General features: G+C 38.4%; 1 protein-coding gene across 2 annotated transcripts in view; it reads left to right on the top strand.

Moving 5' to 3' along the window:
• Positions 1 to 25,321, top strand: part of LOC307159014 (NACHT, LRR and PYD domains-containing protein 3-like) — a 322,697-nt gene that overhangs the window by 34,061 nt on the left and 263,315 nt on the right. Inside the window, exons 8-11 of one of the 2 annotated variants that reach the window (XM_079872096.1) lie at positions 5,238 to 5,411; positions 9,183 to 9,356; positions 17,779 to 17,952; positions 22,208 to 23,324. In XM_079872096.1, the coding sequence (XP_079728222.1) occupies positions 5,238 to 5,411; positions 9,183 to 9,356; positions 17,779 to 17,952; positions 22,208 to 22,214 (529 nt within the window). In that variant the 3' untranslated portion in view covers positions 22,215 to 23,324. Of the gene's footprint in view, positions 1 to 5,237; positions 5,412 to 9,182; positions 9,357 to 17,778; positions 17,953 to 22,207; positions 23,325 to 25,321 lie in introns of those variants that run through there. The other variant, XM_079872095.1, reaches the window with a different exon arrangement.

The following is a 25,321-nucleotide window of genomic DNA, read 5'->3' as shown; positions in this document are numbered from 1 at the left end:
TTTCTTTGCACAAAACTCTCCAGAAAATGCCATTTAATAGTTTATTTTTCAAAAAAAATTCCTGGGGGGGGATACCCCCGGACCCCCCTAGGGAGAGCCCCCCCACATAATAAATCACAATTTAACCCCTGTATATATATATATATATATATATATATATATATATACACACACACACACACACACACATATATACACACACATATATATATGCATACACACACACACACACATATATATATATATATATATATATATATATATATATATATATATATATATATATATATATATGTGTGTGTATATATTTATACACAAATATTTTATATACATTTTTTTTTTTTTTTTCACAAATTGTGCTTGCAAATTGTATAATATCCAAGGTAAACATGTCTAGTAATTGTGCAGTTAATTCTCATCCTGTATTTTCAGTTTTGGAATATTTATCCTCTCCCCAAATTTGTTACTAATAAAACACAATACAAATTATTTAAAGAAAAAAATTATATTTACCTTTTAATAGTTTGTTTACATCTACCTTGTAAATATATTTTTTTATTAAAAAGGTTACAATTACAACAACAATTCAAGTGTAATCTTACAGTATATTCTACAGTAAAAACTGTACCCAAATCTAGTCAAGAAAAAATTTTGTCTTTCATATTTCGCCTGACTGTAACGTTGTTTTCATGAAATATTAGGGCATATAAATGTTAATTTGCAGTTTAATACGTTGCTTATACAAATAGCCTACATTTTATTTCAACATATTTCAGTCGATTTTTACTCATCTCAGTATAGCAATACAGTTTGCTAAAACATCATCATTCATTCACACACGCGATTTAAATTTAAACTGTCTTTTGCGAGCTGTGGTAAACAGCGCGCATCTCTGCCGTTCATTCATTCATAAACAGAAACCCGATTCACGTGAGAAGGAAAAAAAACTTACTACAGCATTCCTCAGCTCGCTCCTCGATATACCCGGACTTCTGAGGTACATTTTCCATTATTATTATTCCTCACAGCGCTGCGAGACGGTGTAAACAAGTAATGATCTGAATAAACTTGTATTTTCTCGAGCTGATATGGGGGCGTTCACAGGATTGTGCGGATTGCCTCAGCCATTTGTGTTTGAATAGCGCACGCTCTCCGTGGGCGTGTCACATTACATCTGAATGAGCTGTAATGAGGTCGACTGGAATCGCTCTCTTTTAATACAGATTTCACAAGATGAGAATATTTGTTTTTTATATAAATTGCTTCATTTAAAAGAAGAGAATTCAAGCTTCATGCCTGTGTGTCTGCATGCCTGTTTGACTGAGTATTCGCTGAGTTATTGTTCATTTTCGGACGCGTTTCAGAATGGACTTCACTGGCAGAGAGAAGGCAGAACTCGCTCCGTGTTTATTTTTCTTTATTTGGCAAAAAGCACAACACTTTGTTTTTATTGTGAGTATACACAAAAATAATACACATTTAACAGAATCGATTGATGTATGAAACTCCTATGGAAAATCAAAGTCAACAGAGTATTTATGAGTTTCTTTTACACTGATAAAAAAAAAGCGAGCTGGTATCGCCGGTGATACCGCCGACCTCAGGGGGTTAATGTAAACCCTGTCCACCACCCCCAAAGGTTTCACAAAGTTATTCTTGCCACTGTAACTTATGGCTTCCTAAAGACAGGTTTATGGGTAAATAAATGAATAATAATAATAAAAATATACTAGGGCTCAACATTAAGCCTTTTTATTTGATTGTCCTTTGGTCGGTCATTCACTTGTCCGAGTAAAAACATTTGTTTGTCCAGGAAAAATTTTTTTCTGTGTGTGTGTTGTAAATATAATTTACTCAGAATCAGTATTCTCATCACTGTTCAGTCAGCTTTAACATAAATAAATCATCATATTTATGATATTTTAACCTTTATAAAGGGCATTTATCCCTAATCATTTTAAATATATGCTTCATCTTTCATTTAAAATTCTTAAATTTGATCTATAAATTAAAATAGAATAATAAGATGCTAAAGGGCTGTTACCAATCAAATTAAACTGCATTATAATATTTATAAACTGCCAGTAGGAGGCGGCAGGCGACCGTCTTAATGAGTGAGTCATTGAGTAATTTATTCAAACGATTCATTCAAACGGCTGATTCATTCAGGGATAAGGCAGTTGTAAATGAATAGGAATTCATTGAATCTTTGACTCGACTGATTCGTTCAAAACACTGAATCATTCGGTAATGAAACAAGGTTGAGTTTTCCTTTGAGATGCGCTGTCGAACTATTTTGGCTGCTGAAATAGAACAAAAAATGCCAATGTTGTGTCTAAAATTCTAAAATGACTCAATATTAACTACTTGTTTATTGAACTGTAATATGAAATCAGTGTCACATTTTCAATCGTGATGGTATTCAACGCTCTTGGTTATGTGATGTTGCTTAACTTTATCATCTGTTATAAATATAAAAACTCCACATTTTGAATGTTTCATTTGTTTCCAAAGTAGGAGCGCACAACCTTGTTATCGTCAGTAGCCTACATTATATTAGGGCGGCTATTGTAAACACACTTTACTATATGGTGATGGTGCAGATAAAAACAACTCAGACTTAATACATGAATCCATGAAGTACAGCAGATACCAATCTAACTGGCCATAAGAAATACTTTATATCTTAATATGCAAGATTGTAAGCGCTTACCATTGTCATGTGACTCGATTACATAATTTTGGAACTGTTGTGTAAAGTCATTCAAAAAATGAGCGCGCGCACAAGAAGCAAGATGGGTGTTTTTTTACGTAATTTTGTGTGTATTTGACCATTAAAATGTCACAAAGCGAAACACACTGTCAAGGTGGCACAAGAAGCCATTGTGTGAGTGCCGATTTGAGTTCTAATGTGTTTTTAAATGATCAGGCACGTCCCTTCCTTATTGTTCATTTATCCATGCTGCTTAATCACTCTAAAGTTTCAATAACTTTAAGCAATTCGCTCAAAATGTTTACAAATACATTAAGCTCACACATGTACAGACAAAAATTGCTAAATGTTGAATTTATTGACATTACCAGTCTGTTAAACTCATTTGACAAGTATAAGAAATAAATACACAAAGGATTGTGCATTTTCCCCTTACTTCTATGTTTTATTATGAATTATAAATAATTATTATAAATAATTTTATTATTTATTATGTTTTATACGAATTGGAACCAGAACCGGAAAATTCCCAACCCTACTTTTATCCCAGTACTTCTATTTAAGCTGTTTCATGACAACTCTCTCTGGGTCAGTGGCAGTGGCAACACAGATTTAAAATGTTGCGATATGATTTTGTGAAAGGTTTAATAGACAGACAAAATGGAAGAAGATTGTGTGGGTGTTTGAATGGAGATCACAGTATTTTAAAGATGAATCGTGCAGCTCTACTGTCTTATCTCTCTCTCTCAGCATATGAGTAGCGTGAGGGCTTTTCAGTGCTTTCAGTCTCACGTCTCTTCCACGCGTCCACTTGAAACGATGATAACAAATCCTCTGTTGGAACCAAGCGGCAACCTCCCCGTCTCTCTCTTGAAACCAACACGGAAGTGAGTTAAACTGCAATTCATTGACTGGCCGCTTGGCCTGGCTGCAGAAGTGAGTCAAATCTGTATCTCCCTCATGTTAAAATTACCAATTTTACAGCAGAAAAAAATATGTTTACAGCCTGGTTCTCTATGTGGCTTTGGTCTATACAGCTAATTTTGCCCTTCATAACAACTGTGAGGGGGGTGAATTATTTTATAACTCCTCCGTTTAGTTAATTAATATTTAAATTTAAGGGTGTGGCCACTGGAGTGACAGATGGATTGCCGCTGTCAGTGCTAGCCGTTTGTCTGCTGTGTTACTAGCCGTCACTACACCTCAGCAAATGTTAGCTGCTGAACTTGCCATCTCTGCAGTGTTTGTACTTTTTTTCGGGATTATTTCATACAATTTAATACTTGGGTACAAAGCCCACGTCTTTGGATTCCGTCGTTATCGTTCGAGAGAACAACCAGCGCTGTATTTCAGTTGTTTTCCTCTGTGAACATGCACTAATGGATGTCTGACAATTTCGTTGCTTTTGGGGGTTTTCAAATTTAAAACGTCAATAAAATGCGTTCGTTCTGCTCTCACGGAACAGATGGATTATAATATGCTTATGTACCGTCAGATGAAATCATGCAGGCGTCGGCGCTTTCTCCGTCCGTGCAATAAATGCACATGAATGAGCGCGGATTTTCTAGCGCATTTACTTGCTCTTCAAAGGCAATATATCTATGGTTTAACCCATTTGAGAGACGGCCAAAATCAGAATTTAAAATGGACTGAATAAGCTCTCTACGAACTTGAGCGATGCCGCGCTGACGGACCATAAGAAAGAGTGACGGACATGTATGCACATAAATCACTGTCACACACAAACACTCTCGAAGTAATACACAGTCTCACTTGTAGCCATGTCTTTTAACTATTATAATATTTCGAAGGGCAAAAATAGGAACGTTTAATTGGCTTTACATCATCAGCTAACTCGATCACGTCGAGCTAGGTGATTTCAGATAGCCAGGCCAGGCTCCTCAGCTCCTCCACTCACGCCCCGCCTGTTTGCCTATTTTCTGTTATCCGGGAGTGACGCAAGGCCAAGATGGCGACGGCCGACTCCGCCCACTTTAGGCTTCAAAAATGCTCTTCAGAAACCTACGGGTGACGTCACGGACACTACGTCCATATTTTTTTACAGTCTATGGTTGGAACAAAAGTGGCTAACTTTTGTCAAACTCACTACAACAACACTAAAGCAATTTAATTTGAATCAATATTGATTTTAGAATATATAAAAAAAATCTATTTAAAAATTGTTAAATATTTCAAAAAATTGCAATAGTTTGGTGAGTCGATTTTTTTTCTCCCAGTCCTAACACACACAAGTTCCATAAAATGTTTACAAATACATTAATTACACACACACACACACACACACACACACACACACACAATAACACACACACGTTGGGTTTTCATGTTTTATGGGGATTTTCCATAGAAATAATGATTTTTATACTGTACAAACTGTATATTGAATCCCCTAATCCTAACTGATGTGTTTATCAACAATTTCATATTGACAGCATTATGTTATTTTTAAGTGTCATGTTTATCTCTGGATATAGGCTTTAATGTGTGTCATTGTTCTCTACAGGTTGATGGAGTGTGGTGTCACAGATGAAGGTTGTGCTGCTCTGGCTTCAGCTCTGAGATCAAACCCCTCACACCTGAGAGAACTAAGTCTGTCTGGGAATAAACTAGGAGACTCAGGAGTGAAGCTGTTCTCTGCTGTACTGGAGAATCCTTACTGTAAACTGGAGATACTGTGGTAAGATCATCTCTGCCATAAAGACTCGGAGTGAATAAGGATTAATATTTACAGTAGATAGGGTATACAATATATCTTTGGTGTAAGCCCCATCCGGTGGTTCAGCGACAGATTCCAGCTTGAGCCGTCAGATCCTGCCGGTGGTAGAAGGCAGCGGTGAGGAGTCTCCCTGAAGAGGAACATTTACATCTTACTATATTATTAAAACTAACAGTAAAATAAACCAGACGAACTACAAACCAGACAACAGATGCAGGATACAGTGAAGAGGTTTTTTTAAATTACAAATGTTTGCTGTAAATCAACTTGCCTTGAAATGCTTGTGCAAACAGACCCTTGTAAAAGCTTGAGCATTGCCTTAAAATGTGTGTGTGCAGCTGAAAAGAGCGAAGTGGTGTGTGTTTTACCTGAACCAGGGCTGTCACCATATCAGATTTATCACTACATGATTATCATGGCCAAAATAACACACAATAACAATATATCACCATATCTATGGAAATCTTGAAAATAATAATAATAATGCCATCAGTCAAATTCATCTTTACTTTGTTTATTTTGTGTTATTTTTGAAAAAGAAGAATCACTCCATCACATACAAAAGGAACAATTAAACTTTATTAGGGCTGTAATCAACCAAAGAAAATCTTGGTCGACTGAAGTCCTGAATTTTTTTACTAAAAATGACGTTAGGAAAAAATAACGTTAAATTAATTAGCTGCGCACTGTGCGCAGTACTTGTTAGCCTTGTTGTCCACCTAAATGAATTATAAATAAACATAAAAAACTAGTAGGCTATTTGCAGTATATTAAATCGTTTTTTGCCTAATTTTGCACTGAAATGAGTCTGACACACGAGTCTGTCGGCTCTGACAGCGTTGCATCACGTGCATCTGTGCAATATCATAGCCTATGATTTCCGAAAATAGTACTATGTTGTCAACTAGTGATATCATCACAATAACTTTTGAGGAATATGCAACATAATTTAGACAATTGTTTTTGTCATATGTATTATAATAACTGACAGACACTATCATTACATCATCACTACTGAACATAGGAGCTCAGCTTCGCGGCTGAGAAACGAATAGACTATTAACTTAAAGCTTTTACTCTTAAACACAAAAGGCACGTCCACTTTAATAAACAGGGGTGCTCTGAAAACACCCCCATTAGCAATTAGTGCTTTCCACCTGATGAAATGAACGCGGCAAAACTAATGAAATGAACGCGGCAAAAATCGACCAATCAGAATTTGGGTCGAGCCAGAACGTATCGACCAATAATCAACTAATCGACTGGGAGATTACAGCCCTACACTTTTTCACAAGTATACAGTAACACAGCGCTTATAAATCATTTTAAACTATTAGTTTATAGTTAAACGTACAGTATGGGATTTTTTCTCCACTAGGGGTCGCTAACCTATTTACAATAACAAAGGCGTAGTTTGATGACGCAACATTTGCTAAGAATTATGGATCTTGTCGCCAACGTCAAGCCGACCGATCTAATAATGTTTATGGATGACTGAATACATCGATGCTTTTATCATGACTGTGATATGAAGCAGTTCGGGATTGCTAAGAGACAGCTATCAGCTCAACAAGCGACGCGAGTCCCGCGTATATAAAAGGAATATGGACATTTCATTCTACCGAACTACACGCAGAATTACTACTCACAGGTCAGTATATTAGACAGATTAAACTTGTGAGGTAACGCAGCGCTGTTTCACTTGGTCTAACATTACACTAGCACACTAAACTGCATTTGAATGTGTTGAAATGTATGTGTTAGTCTGTCTGTATGAGACTAGCAGTAAGCTAGATCAACATTAGAATAACATACAGATCATATTCTAACATTTTATAATTGTTGAACTATAAAACATTGATTAGTTTTATGTAAATGTGCTCACCTGTTTAATAAAGTACATATAGGAGCGGTCGACGTCTCGGACGTGGAGCTCTCGTTTATATACTGTCTATGGTAGCTCTAGGCATCTCGAAAACACCGCGCTGATACTGATTCTCGTTTTAGTTCTCCTTTTTTATCCAAAGTCTGCTTGCCATGGTCCATAATGTTTGAACGAAACAACAACAGTGTGCAAATAAACATTGCGAACTACAGTGGTCCACGTCTGTCGCTTTGGTTACTATCAGACGGCTCTGGTTCATAGCTCTGGTTGCCATGGCAGCACGAGCCGAAACCAGGGACAACGCGGATATGACGCCATTGACTGCGACAAAACGGAAATAAAGAAACGTGCTGTGTCTTCGAATTAAATTAAAATTTCTCCTGGTTTTAAAAAGTTGTTGGAAACAGTCGGGATAATGCAAGTACACAACTAAAAAAATATATAACATAGATATAGTGATTTTTGCTATTTTTAAAGCAAAAAAGTTACATATTGTGCCTTTAATGAATAATATATAATAGTATATAAGCTGTAGTTAATATATTAAGAGACTATATACAAATAGCAAATTCTTGGTTCACTGTCACTGTAATTAACCAAGTATTATTGTTTAATTAGCTCTTATGTAAAGAGTTAGATAATGCTTTGTTAACCACGTATTAACCATAAATAGTTCTCACTCTAGATTAGGTCACGGAGAATGGGAAAATGTCATTAAGTGCTTTAATACAGCCTTTATTGGACATTAATTACATTAATATTAAGAGTTCCTTAAAATGTTTACAAATACATTAAGCTCACACATGTACAGACACACACACACACACACACACACTAGGGCTGGGATGATGCACCTATCTCCTGATTCAATATTATCACGATACTTGGGTGCCAATACAATATGTATTGTGATTTTTAAGAATTGCGATTTGCAATTGTTTCTATCAAAGGCTGATTTACTGATTTAAATTTACTGATTTATTTTGATCGCTATCGTAGACATCAGTGTTTATATTTGAACTTTAAACTTTTATCCAAGTACTTCTATGATAATTTGAACTATTGTACCACAGAAATAATTATACTATTATGAGGTTTTAAAGACCCTTTGTGAAGCTTTTTCATGACAACTCTCTCTGGGTCAGCGGCAGCACCAACACAGATTTGAATGTTGCGATATGATTTTGTCAAAGGTTTAATAGACAGATGAAATGGAAGAAGATTGTGTGGGTGTTTGAATGGAGATTACCGTATTTTAAAGATGAATCATGCAGCTCTACTGTCTTATCTCTCTCTCAGCATGAGTAGTGCGAGGGCTTTTCAGTGCTTTCAGTCTCACGTCTCTTCCACGCGTCCACTTGAAATGGTGGAAGCAAATCCTCTGTTGGAACAAAAGTGGCTAACTTCTGTCAACCTCGTCAATAAGCAAGGACAAAACTAAAGCAATTTAATTTCAATCAATATTGATTCTGGAAAAATAAATCGTGAACCAAAAATTTGTGATAGTTTGGGGAGTCGATTTTTTCCTCCCAGTCCTAACACACACAAGTTCCTTAAAATGTTTACAAATACATTAATTACACACACACACACACACACACACACACTCAATCACACACACACGTTGAGTTTCCATGTTTTATGGGGATTTTCCATAGAAATAATGATTTTTATACTGTACAAACTGTATATTCAATCCCCTAATCCTAACTGATGTAATTTAACAACTTGTTTCTAATGAATATTTGTTTGTATATATTTCATATTGACAGCATTATGTTATTTATTTTTTAAGTGTCATGTTTATCTCTGGATATAGGCTTAATGTGTGTCACTGTTCTCTACAGGTTGAGGGATTGTGGTGTCACATATGAAGGTTGTGCTGCTCTGGCTTCAGCTCTGAGATCAAACCCCTCACACCTGAGAGAACTGAGTCTGTCTGAGAATAAACTAGGAGACTCAGGAGTGAAGCTGTTCTCTGCTGTACTGGAGAATCCTCACTGTAAACTGGAGATACTGTGGTAAGATCATATCTGCCATAAAGAATAAGGATTAATATGTACAGTAGATAGTGTATACAATATATCTTTGGTGTAAGCCCCATCCGGTGGTTCAGTGACCGATTCCAGCTTTAGCCGTCAGATCCTGCCGGCGGTAGAAGGCAGCGGTGAGGAGTCTCCCTGAAGAGGAACATTTACATCTTCATATATTATTAAAACTAACAGTTAAATAAACTGAACGATCTACAAACCAGACAACAGATGCAGGATACAGTGAAGAGGTTTTTTTAAATTACAAATGTTTGCTCTAAATCAACTTGCCTTGTAATGCTTGTGCAAACAGACCCTTGTAAAAGCTTGAGCATTGCCTCAAAATGTGTGTGTGCAGTCAAATTCATCTTTACTTTGTTTATTTTGTGTTATTTTTGAAAAAGAAGAATCACTCCATCACATACAAAAGGAACAATTACACAATGCGACCAGTTTGAAATAATGGCAACACTTTATCACAAGTATACAGTAACACAGCGCTTATAAATCATTTTCAAACTATTAGTTTATAGTTAATGATTAGTATATAATATTATATAAGCTGAAGTTAATATATTAAGAGACTATTTACAAATAGCAAATTCTTGGTTTACTGTCACTGTAATTAACCAAGTATTATTGTTTAATTAGCTCTTATGTAAAGAGTTAGATAATGCTTTGTTAACAATGTATTAACCATAAATAGTTCTCACTCTAGATTAGGTCACGGAGAATCAGAAAATGTCATTAAGTGCTTTAATACAGCCTTTATTGGACATTAATTACATTAATATTAAGAGTTCCTTAAAATGTTTACAAATACATTAAGCACACTCACACACACACACACACGCACACACACGCACACACATTCTCTCTCACACTAACACACAAACACACACACACACACACACACACACACACACACACACACACACACACAAGGACTGGATACGATATGATACGTACTGCAATTTTTAAGAATTGCATTTCTACAATATTGCGATTCGATATTGCAATGTATTTCTTTTTACACTAGACTATGGGTAAAAGTTAAATCATACACTTATACAGACTGTACATGATGTATAAGAGGAGTCATATTTACAAATTAAATTAATCACATCTTTATGAGTTTTATTTCAGAAGCATCATACAGTACTACGTTCTCTTGATTAAATAATTCAATTACAAATACATTTTTAACAGTCACTTGTCGCTACGCCAAGTTTCTATCTAAGGCTGATTTACTCTATTTTGATCGCTATCGTAGACATCAGTGTTTATATTTGAACTTTAAACTTTGAATTATTGTATCACAGAAATAATGATATTATTATGAGGGTTTTAAAGACCCTTTGTGAAGCTGTTCCATGACATCTCGCTCTGGGTCAGCGGCAGCGCCAACACAGTATTTTAAAGATGAGTCGTGCAGCTCTACTATCTTATCTCTCTCTCAGCATATGAGTAGCGTGAGGGCTTTTCAGTACGTCACTCAACACTCATATGGTGCTTCATGTCATCACGTAAAGATTGTATTTACGAGTTGAACGCACATGAACGCCTCCACAATAGTTGCTTTTCCTCTGTCAGGCCGAACGGTTCTTATAATGGTAATGAATCCTCAGCCGAACCGTGCTGGTAGAATCCGTGAAGTAAAGTCGCCAGGATTGGTCACTTGTCTGTTGCCTGGCTGCCAGTTTCTCTGTAGCTGGTTAAGCGCTCTTTGAGTGAACTAAACAAAGCAATAATAAAATTAAAAGCAATAGCTGATCATTCTCCATAACGCGATCGCCATTTACATCTCATATCATCAGTAGGGCTGCACGAGACTGGGAAAATATGCGATGTTGTTGAGTATCGCGATAACTATATTTCTTGCGATATAATATTTCCCTAGAGAAATGCTATTTTTATTAATTTTTTTAAATAATTTATATATGTAATGATCATACTAAAATAAACATGTAAGCTAATAGATATTCTTCTGATCTTCAGAAGAGTATCTCAGTTTTTTCATAAGGAGTTAACGTTACACATGCAACACTTTGATTAATGGTTGTCTGTGAGACTCTGTTATTGTCTTCATATAGCTCCCTGAGGTTGCGTTCCAGATGACTGTGGAGATTAGTTTCCCCTCGACGTGGCCAAAATTTTTCAGCACGACTTAGTGACACCGTCATGTATGTTCACATTTCGCGTTTTTTGCGCGTGCAAATTCGTTATTTCAAATGCAGGCGCGCTCAAAATGGAAGCACATTTTTCCAGGCCCGCCTATGCCACGACGAGATGAGAACATCTAAACTTTTCAGAATTCCACAAGCTCGCGTAGGTCATGGTTATTAGACGTGATATGTGAACGGCCCTTTACACAGTTCCTGTATTTATGACACGTCTTCTCTATTGAAGCCAAAATATTGCCATATTTCTGACGTACAGTTCTCTTTAAGCACAGGTTCTTCACTGTTGTCATTTTCCTCGCTTGTCTCTACTCCCGCCATTAGTTTTTATTTTCCACTCTCTGCTCTGAGCCACTAGGTTCCCATTTGGGCCCGATCTAGCCAATAGCATAATAGCACCTACTGGGGAGGCGGGTATAAAGATAGTAAGGCCCCATTTGATTGGTCGAATTTGGATAAACAACCCATGCATGCATGCCTCACACAAATGCTTGGAACATAAAATAAATGCAATTTATTGCACCTCTCTGCGATACGGATATCGCACTATTATTATATCGATAATTTTTCGATGAAGCTAATGTTTTTGTTTCATCTGACCATAGAACATTTGAAAAGTAACTGACACTACTGGAACTTCAAACGGGACGGGTTCTATGGTCAGATGAAACAAAAACATTAGCTTTTTTGGCAGCAAACACTTAAGATGGGTTTGGTGCACACAGGGATAAAAAAGTACCCCATGTGTAAAATGAAATACTCTGCTGTATCTTTAATGCTGTGGGCCTAATTTTCTGCCAGAGGTCCTATCTTGATCAGATACATGGCATCACGGATTTGATCAAATACCAACAGATAAAAAATCTAAACCTGACAGCCTGTGCTAGATATCTTATAACGGAGAACAGGATGGAGAGATTCTGAATGGAGGAATGGTCTCTGATCTCTTGTTCCCAACGTGTTTTGGAGAAAACATTTATTTCATAATGTGATATTCCCCCCACTTTCAATTATTTTACTTCAATGAAAGGTTCGATTTTTTTTTTTAAATAAAATATGAAAAGGATTAAAAATGCAGATTTATTTTTTACAGCCTGATTTGATCATATTTACCAAGGGGGCAAACACTTTTTCACACCATTGTACATTTATAACTATACAAATAATTACATACTGCATTCAGTACAACACCATTCTTTGATCAGATCTTTGAAAATAAGCCGTCGTGCTAAATCGTGTTTAATAGACAGCATGACCAGACCATTTAGTCTTTACTGAGACAGTGTTCACAACAACATTGACAGGATCATTGAATCAGTGATTTGAACTCGGTAAACCAAATCAGTTCTGTTCATGACTGAATCATCTAGACTGGTTTTATTAACGGGTTTCTCCTATTCACTGCAATGAACCGACTCAAATGATTCATTCACGAACCGCACATCATTACAAATGTATATGTATGACTAGAATGAAATCGTAAATTTTGATCGATTCCTCACAGAAATTGGCTCCAAGGCTTCAGAAAGCCTAAATATATACATCACTGGACTAGTTTTAGTGTCGCTTGGTGATTTTCCGTTTCCACTCTGTCGTTTCTGAATAACTCGCGAACGAACACACACACTTGACACACACACTTGGCACACACTATAATGAATACCCTTTCTTTATAGCGTGCTTCCTAAAAGATTATTTTATGAAGTAAATACCAAAATCATCCAGGAAATCATGGAGTTCTGCTGGACCCTTAGAATCGTCCCAATCCTACCCTGCTAACACACACACACACACACACACACACACACACACACACACACACACACACACACGCTCCTTAAAATGTTTACAAATACATTAATCACACACACACACACACAAACACACACACACACACACACACACGCTCCTTAAAATGTTTACAAATACATTAATCACACACACAAACACACACACACACACACACACACACAATGTTCCTTAAAATGCTTACAAATACATTAAGCACACACACACAGGGGCGTGTCTAGAACATTTTCAGTGGGGGGGGGGGGACTGCTGGGGCACTGCCTCCAAACGGGGTGGCCGCCAGTGACCAAAAAAAAAAAAAACTAAATTCTACAGTATATTACGTAAATCCTATTGATTTTATTATTTTTATTATTTTAACTTGATTACTTACTTGTAAACTTGTAACTTACTTGTAAGTTACTTGTAAACAAATGTAGTAATAAAGCACATTTTTGATTAATTTAGTTTTTTGTCATCCCTGTATATCCATTAAGTTAAATTTGAGAGCCAGTGTTTATTATTTTTAGTGTTTTCATAAAACTAACAAGTTTATAAAATAAAAGCAATTTTAATAATGAGCCATTTTAAAAACCCAGAAGCAGAAACGATGTCAACTATTTTATTTTAATTAGTTTGGCCATTACAATATACAGTAGTTTTATTCACAATCTCTTTCAAATAATAATAAATAAATAAATAAATAAATAAATCCCCCCACTGTAATAATTCAAATGGTTTGGCCAAAACATCATAGTGTTTCATTCAACATTTCTTTCAGGTTAATTTACAAAAAAGCTGAGTAACACAGAGTTAAAGTTTTAGCACTGTAACAGTTCAAATGAAAACACCACAGTTTAAAAATAAAATATGGAACCATTACGTTGTGCTCTGCTAATATATTAAAGAACAGTCTTTAGTTTAGAAACAATAAAAACAGTAGCAGAAAGAGAGGAAAACAGTCGAAAAAGAAAGAAGGCAGACCTCAACTAAAACAGCTGGATTTTTCTGTTTCGGTGGTGACTGGCAAACCGTCTAACAAAATCATCTAAGTCAAGACATTTGGCTCTCCTCACCTCAATGCTTACGGTGCGTGTCCACTGGCACGGTGTGAGTGGAGCGGAGCGAACGTTTTCAATTCATTCCTATGGAAGTCGAGCTTCACGCTCGCGCAGTTGCATTTTGGGATTGACAGCGGACCGGAGAAAGCGTTAAGAGCGACCGAAAGCGTCAAAAGGTTGGGCAGTTCTCGACAAAGCTTGTCTATTTCTAAATGTAATCGCGTGCATCGCTGATGATTATACTGTCCGTGTGTTGAAAAAAACTTCGATTAAACACACTCGCAACAGACACACCCCAAAGCGGAGACGTTACAGCGTTGCCAGCGGCACTGAGCGGACTTTTGCCACTGTAGTGGACACGCACCGTGACTCCAAGATTACTGAGTCTGTCATGAGTCATGGTAGTGCGTAAATGTGTTTTATGAGCTTAAGTGCAGAGAAGCTGCGCTCACAACTTGCGACCGTTGTTTCTCTGGCGCTGCACTTCTTTGAATCACGAACTTCAGAAGTCTATAAACTGATTGGCCGTAAAATGAACCAATCACAAGACATCTTATAGGGGGGGCACCTGGGGTGGCCAATCGAATTTCAGGGGGGGCCGGTGCCCCCCCTGGCCACCACGTAGACCCGCCCCTGCACACACACACATTACTTAAATGTTTACAAATACATTAACCACACACACACACACACACACACACACACATGTTCCTTAAAATGCTTACAAATACATTAAAGGGGGGGTGAAATGCTATTTCATGCATACTGAGTTTTTTACACTGTTAAAGAGTTGGATTCCCATGCTAAACATGGACAAAGTTTCAAAAATTAAATTGTACGTTTGAAGGAGTATTTCTGTGCCAAAAATTGTCCTTCCGGTTTGTCACAAGTTTCGGAAAGTTTTTTTCGAGTATGGGTCTGTGTGACGTCAGTTGGGGCGGAATTTCCTTATATGGGTCCTAAGGGCACTTCTGCCGGAAGACCGCGGGCGCGCGCGCACTCGTAGACCAGAGAGAGAAGAGAGCGAAAGCAGTACGCCATCAAAGCGCTCTGCTCGGCTTAATTTGGGAAGTCAATGTCACCAAAGAAGTGGGTTTTTGGTTGCCAGGGCAAGACAACCCTGCACAGATTCCCAAAGAACCCAGTATTAAGGGACCAGTGGATGGAGTTCGTTTTTTCAGAGCATCATCAACTGAGCTGTGTAAGACTGTTTGTTCCCTGCATTTCGACGATGATTGTTTTATAAACAAAGCCCAGATCGACGGATTTGCAGATCGTCTAATGCTTAAGGATGGAGCAGTCACAATGATAAAGGTTCGCGGTCGCAGGCGGTGAGTAAAACTGCTTCAAATGTCTGTGTGTTGCTGTTAGCTCGGCAAGTTAGCACCATGGTTAGCACACCGCCCACACGGCCCGCCTCCAGACGCTCGTTTTTTTCCGGAAAGACTCGGTACAGCCTATCTTTCTTTTAGAAATATAATAAAACTAAAGACTTTTTGGAGATATGAAGGATGCAATACTACTCTATAGGTACTCAAGATTAACAGGAGATTGAGTGAAAATGAGCATTTCACCCCCCCTTTAAGCACACACACACACACACACACACACAGTCCTTAAATGTTTACAAATACATTAAACATTAAAGCTTATTCACACTCACACACACGTTTCCATATAAATAATGATTTTTATACTGTACAAACTGTATATTGAATCCCCTAATCCTAACTGATGTGTTTAACAACTTGTTTCTAATGAATATTTGTAAATATTTCATAATGACAGCATTATATTATTTATTTTTTAAGTGTCATGTTTATCTCTGGATTGAGGCATTGTACATTTATAACTATACAAATAATTACATACTGCATTCAGTACAACACCATTCTTTGATCAGATCTTTGAAAATAAGCCATCGTGCTAAATCGTGTTTAATAGACAGCATGACCAGACCATTTAGTCTTTCCTGAGACAGTGTTCACAACAACATTGACAGGATCATTGAATCAGTGATTTGAACTCGGTAAACCAAATCAGTTCTGTTCATGACTGAATCATCTAGACTGGTTTTATTAACGGGTTTCTCCTATTCACTGCAATGAACCGACTCAAATGATTCATTCACGAACCGCACATCATTACAAATGTATACGTATGACTAGAATGAAATCGTAAATTTTGATCGATTCCTCACAGAAATTGGCTCCAAGGCTTCAGAAAGCCTAAATATATACATCACTGGACTAGTTTTAGTGTCGCTTGGTGATTTTTCGTTTCCACTCTATGTCGTTTCTGAATAACTCGCGAACGAACACACACACTTGACACACACACTTGGCACACACTATAATGAATACCCTTTCTTTATAGCGTGCTTCCTAAAAGATTATTTTATGAAGTAAATACCAAAATCATCCAGGAAATCATGGAGTTCTGCTGGACCCTTAGAATCGTCCCAATACTACCCTGCTAACACACACACACACACACGCTCCTTAAAATGTTTACAAATACATTAATCACACACACACACACACACAAACACACACACACACACACACACACACACACGCTCCTTAAAATGTTTACAAATACATTAATCACACACACAAACACACACACACGCACACACACACAAACACACACACACACACACACACACACGCTCCTTAAAATGTTTACAAATACATTAATCACACACACAAACACACACACACACACGCACACACACACAATGTTCCTTAAAATGCTTACAAATACATTAAGCACACACACACAGGGGCGTGTCTAGAACATTTTCAGTGGGGGGGGCCATGCTGGGGCACTGCCTCCAAACGGGGTGGCCGCCAGTGACCCAAAAAAAACAACCTAAATTCTACAGTATATTACGTAAATCCTATTGATTTTTTTTTTTTTTAACTTGATTACTTACTTGTAAACTTGTAACTTACTTGTAAGTTACTTGTAAACAAATGTAGTAATAAAGCACATTTTTGATTAATTTAGTTTTTTGTCATCCCTGTATATCCATTAAGTTAAATTTGAGAGCCAGTGTTTATTATTTTTAGTGTTTTCATAAAACTAACAAGTTTATAAAATAAAAGCAATTTTAATAACACACACACGTTCCTTAAAATGTTTACAAATACATTAAACATTAAAGCTTATTCACACTCACACACACGTTTCCATATAAATAATGATTTTTATACTGTACAAACTGTATATTGAATCCCCTAATCCGAACTGATGTGTTTAACAACTTGTTTCTAATGAATATTTGTAAATATTTCATAATGACAGCATTATATTATTTATTTTTTAAGTGTCATGTTTATCTCTGGATATAGGCTTAATGTGTGTCATTGTTCTCTACAGGTTGAGGGATTGTGGTGTCACAGATGAAGGTTGTGCTGCTCTGGCTTCAGCTCTGAGATCAAACCCCTCACACCTGAGAGAACTGGATCTGTCTGAGAATAAACTAGGAGACTCAGGAGTGAAGCTGTTAAAGGATCTGGAGGATGATCCACATTATAAACTGGAAAGACTATGGTAAGAATAGTTTTTAACGATTTTCATCATCATATTTTCATTTAAAATTCAAATGGCTGATTTACTCACTAGAAATATAAGTAAATTGTACCAGGTTCAGTAACACCACGTGTGTGTGTGAATATTTTGTCTGAGATCATCAGAATCTTAAATTCAGCTTAATAATAATAATAATAAGAAGAAGAATACCATACCATACCATACCATACCATACCATACCATCTTCTTCCGCTTATCCGGGCCGGGTCGCGGGGACAGCAGTCTAAGCAGAGATGCCCAGACTTCCCTCTCCCTAGACACTTCCTCCAGCTCTTCCGGGGGAACACAGAGGCGTTCCCAGGCCAGCCCGGAGACATAGTCTCTCCAGCGTGTCCTAGGTCTTCCCCAGGGTCTCCTCCCAGTGGGATGTGCACAGAAAACCTTCCCGGGAAGGCGTTCGGAACAGATGCCCGAGCCACCTCAGCTGACCCCTCTCGATGTGGAGGAGCAGCGGCTCTACTCTGAGCTCCTCCCGAGTGACCGAGCTTCTCACCCTATCTCTAAGGGATCGCCCAGCCACCCTGCGGAGAAAGCTCATTTCGGCCGCCTGTATCCGGGATCTTGTCCTTTCGGTCATGACCCAAAGCTCATGACCATAGGTGAGAGTAGGAACGTAGATTGACCGGTAAATCGAGAGCTTTGCCTTACGGCTCAGCTCTTTCTTCACCACGACAGACCGGTACATCGACCGCATTACTGCAGACGCTGCACCGATCCATCTGTCAATCTCCCGTTGCATCCTTCCCTCACTCGTGAACAAAACCCCAAGATACTTAAACTCCTCCACTTGAGGCAGGAACTCTCCACCAACCTGAAGTGGGCAAGCCACCCTTTTCCGACTGAGGACCATGGCCTCGGATTTGGAGGTGCTGATTCTCATCCCAGCCGCTTCAAACCGTCCCAGTGCATGCTGAAGGTCCTGGTCTGATGGGGCCAGCACGACAACATCATCCGCAAAGAGCAGAGACGAAATCGTGTTGTCTCCAAACCTGACACCCTCCGGCCCCTGGCTGCGCCTAGAAATTCTGTCCATAAAAATTATGAACAGAACCGGCGACAAAAGGCAGCCCTGCCGGAGTCCAACATGCACCGGGAACAAGTCTGACTTACTGCCGGCAATGCGAACCAAGCTCCTTCTTCGGTCGTACAGGGACCGGACAGCCCTTAGTAAAGGACCCCGGACCCCATACTCCCGGAGCACCCTCCACAGGCCGCCGCGAGGGACACAGTCGAATGCCTTCTCCAAATCCACAAAGCACATGTGGACTGGTTGAGCAAACTCCCATGAACCCTCCAGCACTGGAGAGGGTATAGAGCTGGTCCAGTGTTCCACGACCGGGACGGAAACCGCATTGTTCCTCCTGAATCCGAGGTTCTACTATCGGCCGGATTCTCCAGTACCCTGGCATAGACTTTCCCGGGGAGGCTGAGAAGTGTGATCCCCCTATAGTTGGAGCACACCCTCCGGTCCCCCTTCTTAAAAAGAGGGACCACCACCCCGGTCTGCCAGTCCAAAGGCACTGTCCCCGACCGCCACTCGATGCTGCAGAGGCGTGTCAGCCAAGACAGCCCCACAACATCCAGAGACTTGAGGTACTCAGGGCGGATCTCATCCACCCCCGGTTCCTTGCCACTGAGGAGTTTCTTGACTTCCTCGGTGACTTCAGCCCGGGTGATGGACGAGTCCACCCTAAGCCCTCAGCCTCTGCTTCCTCAATGAAAGACATGACGGCGGGATTGAGGAGATCCTCGAAGTATTCCTTCCACCGTCCAACAACATCCCCAGTTGAGGTCAACAGCTGCCCACCTCCACTGTAGACAGCGTTGGTAGGGCACTGCTTCCCCCTTCTGAGGCGCCGGACGGTTTGCCAGAATCTCTTCGAGGCCAGCCGATAGTCCTTCTCCATGGCCTCACCGAACTCCTCCCAGGCCCGAGTTTTTGCGTCCACAACCACCCGGGCTGCAGTTCGCTTGGCCTGCCGGTACCCATCAGCTGCTTCAGGAGTCCCACAAGCCAACCATGCCCGATAGGACTCCTTCTTCAGCTTGACGGCATCCCTTACTTCCAGTGTCCACCGCATATAGCCCCGGACAACATAGCTCCTAGGGTCATTCGGGTACTCAAACCCCTCCACCACAAGGTGGCAGTTCAAGAAGAAGAATAATAATACACTTTATTTTATATAGCGCCTTTAAAAGTTGCATCTCAAAGCGCTTTACAAAGACGTGCAGAAAAGATACATCAAGATAAAAAGAAAAAAAAAATACTGCATTTTAATCAACGACAACGCATATATTCATGGCGAAGTATAGCTTGCAGTCTTTAAATACAACTTATATGAAAGCATTAAGATATAGGGGTGTATAATCATTGTAAAACAAATCTTACCTTGACGTTGTCTTGCCGAGATACACCGGTCTCTCCAGGTTGGGTTGTAGACTCATGGCTTCAGAATGACACCGGTTCAACGAATAACGTGATTGGCCAAATCAATTCAACAAGGTAACAACAAAAGCTTTGATTGGATCTCACTCCGGCCAACGTTTGTGATCAGCTAGCGAAATAATGTGCAATAATTGCCATTGGAAACAATCGGTAATCTTTTTGTGAATTATTATACAGCCAAATTTCATACAGCCAAATTTAAAAAATGAGCCAGACAGCTGCTGGGTAACGATAGACAGACTCGGCCCACCGTCTACTAGTATCAGAGATGACTCTGATATTGTTTTGGTTCAGTGTAAATGAACGCGAACTTGTGCCGCTCTAAACTACGTCATTGTCATGACAACCAAACGCGCAGCGTGAGAATCAAGAAGCGGCAGACTAAACATATAGGCCTAGCTCCATATTGTTTTAGCCAAATTAAAAAATGTCAGCCAACAAGAGACAATAAAGTGAAAGTGTCCTGTACTCACATCCTGAAGCAAACCACCAAAATAACAGAGTCGTGGACGTGTGTAATCAATTGGCTTTCGCCGTTTGTAATCTTCCTTTGAAGAGACAGATCAACGCAACGCTACATTTCTCTCAGATACGGTAAATGATATTTCACCCAAAACACGACCTAAACGCTAATGATAGCATAATTGTTCTGTCTGGCTCTTTGAAAAAAAAGAGAAAAAAATCCTGTGGTGATTGACCCGGTGTAATAATTCATAATTTCTTTGTAGCATTTGTTCCATCTGGAACATCAATCAATTTTATTAAGAAATAGAAAATAGCTATCAGTATCACAGAATTATGACAAACATCAAAGCGTGAGATCGCTATATCACGCAGAGGAAATTTTTTAATTTTGTATTTATTTATCTTGAGTTTTATTTTTTTGTTTACTATTTAATTACTTTTAAATTAATTTTATAACACTTTGTTAAAACTGTAGTTTTAAAATAGTAATGTTCAAAGTATTATTTCCGACGATTTTAATTCCTGTGTAAATGCATTTATGTTCTCCCCGTCAGAGAAGCAATAAACATTCTGTCTAAATGCACATTTTGTGATTTTTTTCAGATTTGGTTTCTGTGCCGCTCTTTCTGTGTAAAGATGCCTTATGTGTGTGATAATCTGAGATTTGGGTTGTTATGTAAGGTATAATGTATAGTGAGGCAGTTGTTATAGTGAATAACAACCCCGACAGGCTGAACGGGACCCCGACGCGAAGCGGAGGGGTCTTGAATCAGCCTGAAGGGGTTGTTATTCGCAATGACAACCGCCTCGCTATACATTATCCCGCTTATTACATGGCTACCTACAAAATAAATAAATAATTTGACACAAAATATTGATTTAAAAAGGAGTTTATTGATTTAAAAATGATTGTATTGCTTCTGCTAAAGAAAATAGTCCGTTCCGCGTCCATAGCAACGCTCTGTTTTTCATGGCAACGGTGTGTTATACTTCGCAGCGGTCTGTTATCAAGAAATAACAGACCGCATTCTACATTGGAATTCAACCAAGCCATGTAATAATAACTGATATTAAATTTGTAGTGGAGTGTAATGATAATTTCTGCTGGTTCTGTATCAGCTGTCCGTTGTGTGAACGTGACCTTTCATGTGTTTTTGATTTTGTAAAGTGACTGAGCATCAGATAGAAGCTATATGATCATGCTTGAGAATGAATTAATATAGATTATCTAGTTAGTTTTCTTATGAAAAGATGTGACAGACGTACTATCTCATACTGCATATGTGACTGTGTGTTTTATTGTAGGTTATAGATGACAGTCTGATCTTCTGATGATCATCTGATGATGAATAAGGATCCACTACAGAGACTCACAGTCAACAGAATCAACAGAGACTGAAGATACAGTAACTTCACTGTTATAAATTAAGACTTTATTCAGATTTCAACAATCCTCTGACAGACCTGATGAGGCGGCAGTGAAACACCTTTTATTTCACAGCAGCAAATTACAGTTTCTCATTCGTAGACCATTTTATTTGTATAAACGCACAGTAACTCAAAAAGCTCTGAGTTTTGTTACAGAGTAAATAAAGAGCCTGAATATCTTTGTATTGTACCAGCAGAGAGAGACAAAGACTAATTAAAATACATTTTTCATAATTATGTGAAGAAGAAAAAACAGTTCAAGCTCACTTTTAGAAAACAATGGAAGCTTGAGTTTATACATATTGTTTTTAATAATAGTTGCATTACATTTGTATTAAAGTATTAAAGGGGTCATATGATGCGTTTTCATGTTTTCCTTTTTCTTTAGTGTGGTATGTAGATGTTTTTGCATGATCTACAAACTTACAAAGCTCAAAGTCTCCTACAAAAAAATCTGGGGTGCTCGAGCCCCTGCCCTTTTTCAAAATTATATAAATATCAATGATAATATTGTGGTCAATAAAACAAAATGCATTCGATTATAATTAACATGACAATGTGAACAAAACTAAAGTAGCCTAACCTAATTCCGCACAAATGCAGGATTGGATTGATGTTTTAAAATGTATTTTCAATATGGAGAGAATTACATTTTATGTGAATTTTCAGAAGGATTTGTTTATCAATTTCTGGTTTAAATGGATTGAGTACATAACTCCCATTGAACCAAATACTTTTTTGATTTAGAGTTTTGTCTTTGTTTTTTTTGTTTTTTTGTGCTTATTTTTACCTCCCCCCTCTTTTGTAAATAGTTTCTGTGTTAAATCTGAAGAAAACTGTAAAGGGATACGTTTGAGGTGTTTTATTTTTTGTTACTGTCACTGCCTGGAGAGTTTTGCTAGTCCTGTTTAACAAATATTTATGTAAACCGGTAAAGCTGTAAAAGTGACAAATGTAATCAGACGTGAATTGTATCCCTTCCCAATAAAAACTTAAATAAAAAAACTAAAAAAAAACTAAAGTAGCCTATTTTTACAAATCTGTCAGTCTGAGGTGTCGTTGCCATAACGCGTTGCTATGGGTTGCGTCACTTGCGTGTGTCTTGCTTCAGGTTTGACTGACGTGACCACAGACATAATAAATACTTATATTATTTATGTCTATGGACGTGTGACGGTGTCAGTCTGCATGATCCAAAGGCTGAAACACAAGGCTGAAAGATTTTGACAATTTGTGGCGTACCCTGACAACCCTTTTCCCTCCTTTTCCTGAATGTCTACTGTAGTCATGCTCTAAACTAGAAGTACTTTTTCTGGGGTGTCCAGCTGTCAAATGCCACCAGTCTAACCAGTCTTGGTTGATCTTCGGGCCACTGCTGTTGGCTGACAGCCAATAATGGGAGCTGGTCTCTAGCAGCTCGTCTTAACGTCTTAACATCCCTTTACCAAAACAGTAAAATGCAGAGACCAGTTGTGTTGGGTTGTGCTGCATCTTTTCAAGCTGCTTGGCCATTGTAGTCCTGGCATCACTGTAGTTGGAGTTTTCAGCCAGTTCACTAAGTAGTCCAAGCATCTTCCTCACAGGAGATTAAGGTAGAGATGCTGTTTAAGAAGAAAACAATTAAAACAATTCAATTGCAACAACCAATAAAAATAAAATACTAACAAACACTTGGACCAGGAAACAAAACTACTCTGCTTCCATTCAATGCTTCTGCTCTATTTCCAATTTACATACTTCATTATTTAAAAAATGGCATAAAATATGTTTTCTAATAGCTTTATTTTTTTATACAGAAATAAATGGTCCCTAATAAACATTTAGGGCCCTATTGACTTTGTCTACCGAAGCATGTATCATTCCTATTTTGCTCCAGACGCACAGCAGACTTTTCCCCCCACAGACGCATGTATTAGGAAATGAATTTGTGCTCCCGGGGGCGGTTCAGCGAAAAGAGGAGGCGTGTTCCGGCGCAAACGTTCCCTGGTGCTATTTTGCAGTTTCAGAAAACAATTCCGCCACAGACCAGGAAAAACCTAGTCTAAAGTCAGTGGCGTGTTATTCAGATGCTATTTTAAGGGCGCATGCTTTGCCATAATGTAGCGTGTGCACAAAGCACATATACTTTGCTTCTCTCATCTACACAGACGCAGCATTTCCCATTTTTTACGCCTGTTTAACCGAAGCTAATTTGGGTGGGTTTCTCCATCCCCATACAATATCAATGTCACTTCTCTGTGTTTTACGGCCCTGACGAGAACGTCGGTCTCCTCGGCTGTGAACCGCTCCTGGCGTGCGTCTGGCAAATCCGCCATTATAAAAGCAATCCGTCATGGAACAAGCGTGCCTGCTCTTAAAGGGAATGTGAGATGACGCTCTGATTAGTTTATTTCACGTTATGCCCAAACCACGCCTATGAGTAATGAAGCTACTTCAGACCAACCCATTTTAGATTTTCGAGATCCGAGAAGTTACTTGCGTTTCGCGTTTGATAATTGTGTTTCAGATCGTTAAAATAGGGCCCTTAAACTCAAAACTTGCAAAACCTCATCGCTTCGCCTCAGAATGCCTTTATTAACCCACTAGAGTCGTATGGATAACTTTTATGAAGGATAGATGTGCTTTTTTTAAACGATTTGGACACTATTCAATGGCATTACAAAGCTGGGAAGAGTCAGGATATTTTTATAGGATATTTTATAGGAAATTTTCATTTTCTTCTGTGTGGGCCTTCTGTGTAACAGCGCAGCGCTTCTGGATTGTATGTATAAGAAATTATCTGTTCCCAACAACTTCCACTCCAATATATATATATATATATATATATATATCAAAATGTTCCTTCACTTAAAAGAGTTTAATTATCATATAGAGACAATTACATTCAATCTCAGTAATATATAAATAGTATCACAGAGGGCAATCAACAACCATCTTGAGTACAAGGACTTCAAATAGCTTGTCACCTTAAACATTTGACCGTTCTGTTTT

The sequence above is a fragment of the Squalius cephalus genome, assembly GCF_949319135.1.
Source record: "Squalius cephalus genome assembly, chromosome: 5".
Classification (NCBI taxonomy): Eukaryota; Metazoa; Chordata; class Actinopteri; order Cypriniformes; family Leuciscidae; genus Squalius; species Squalius cephalus.
The sequence above is the reverse complement of the archived record's forward strand: the minus strand, read 5'-3'. Positions and strand labels throughout refer to the sequence as shown.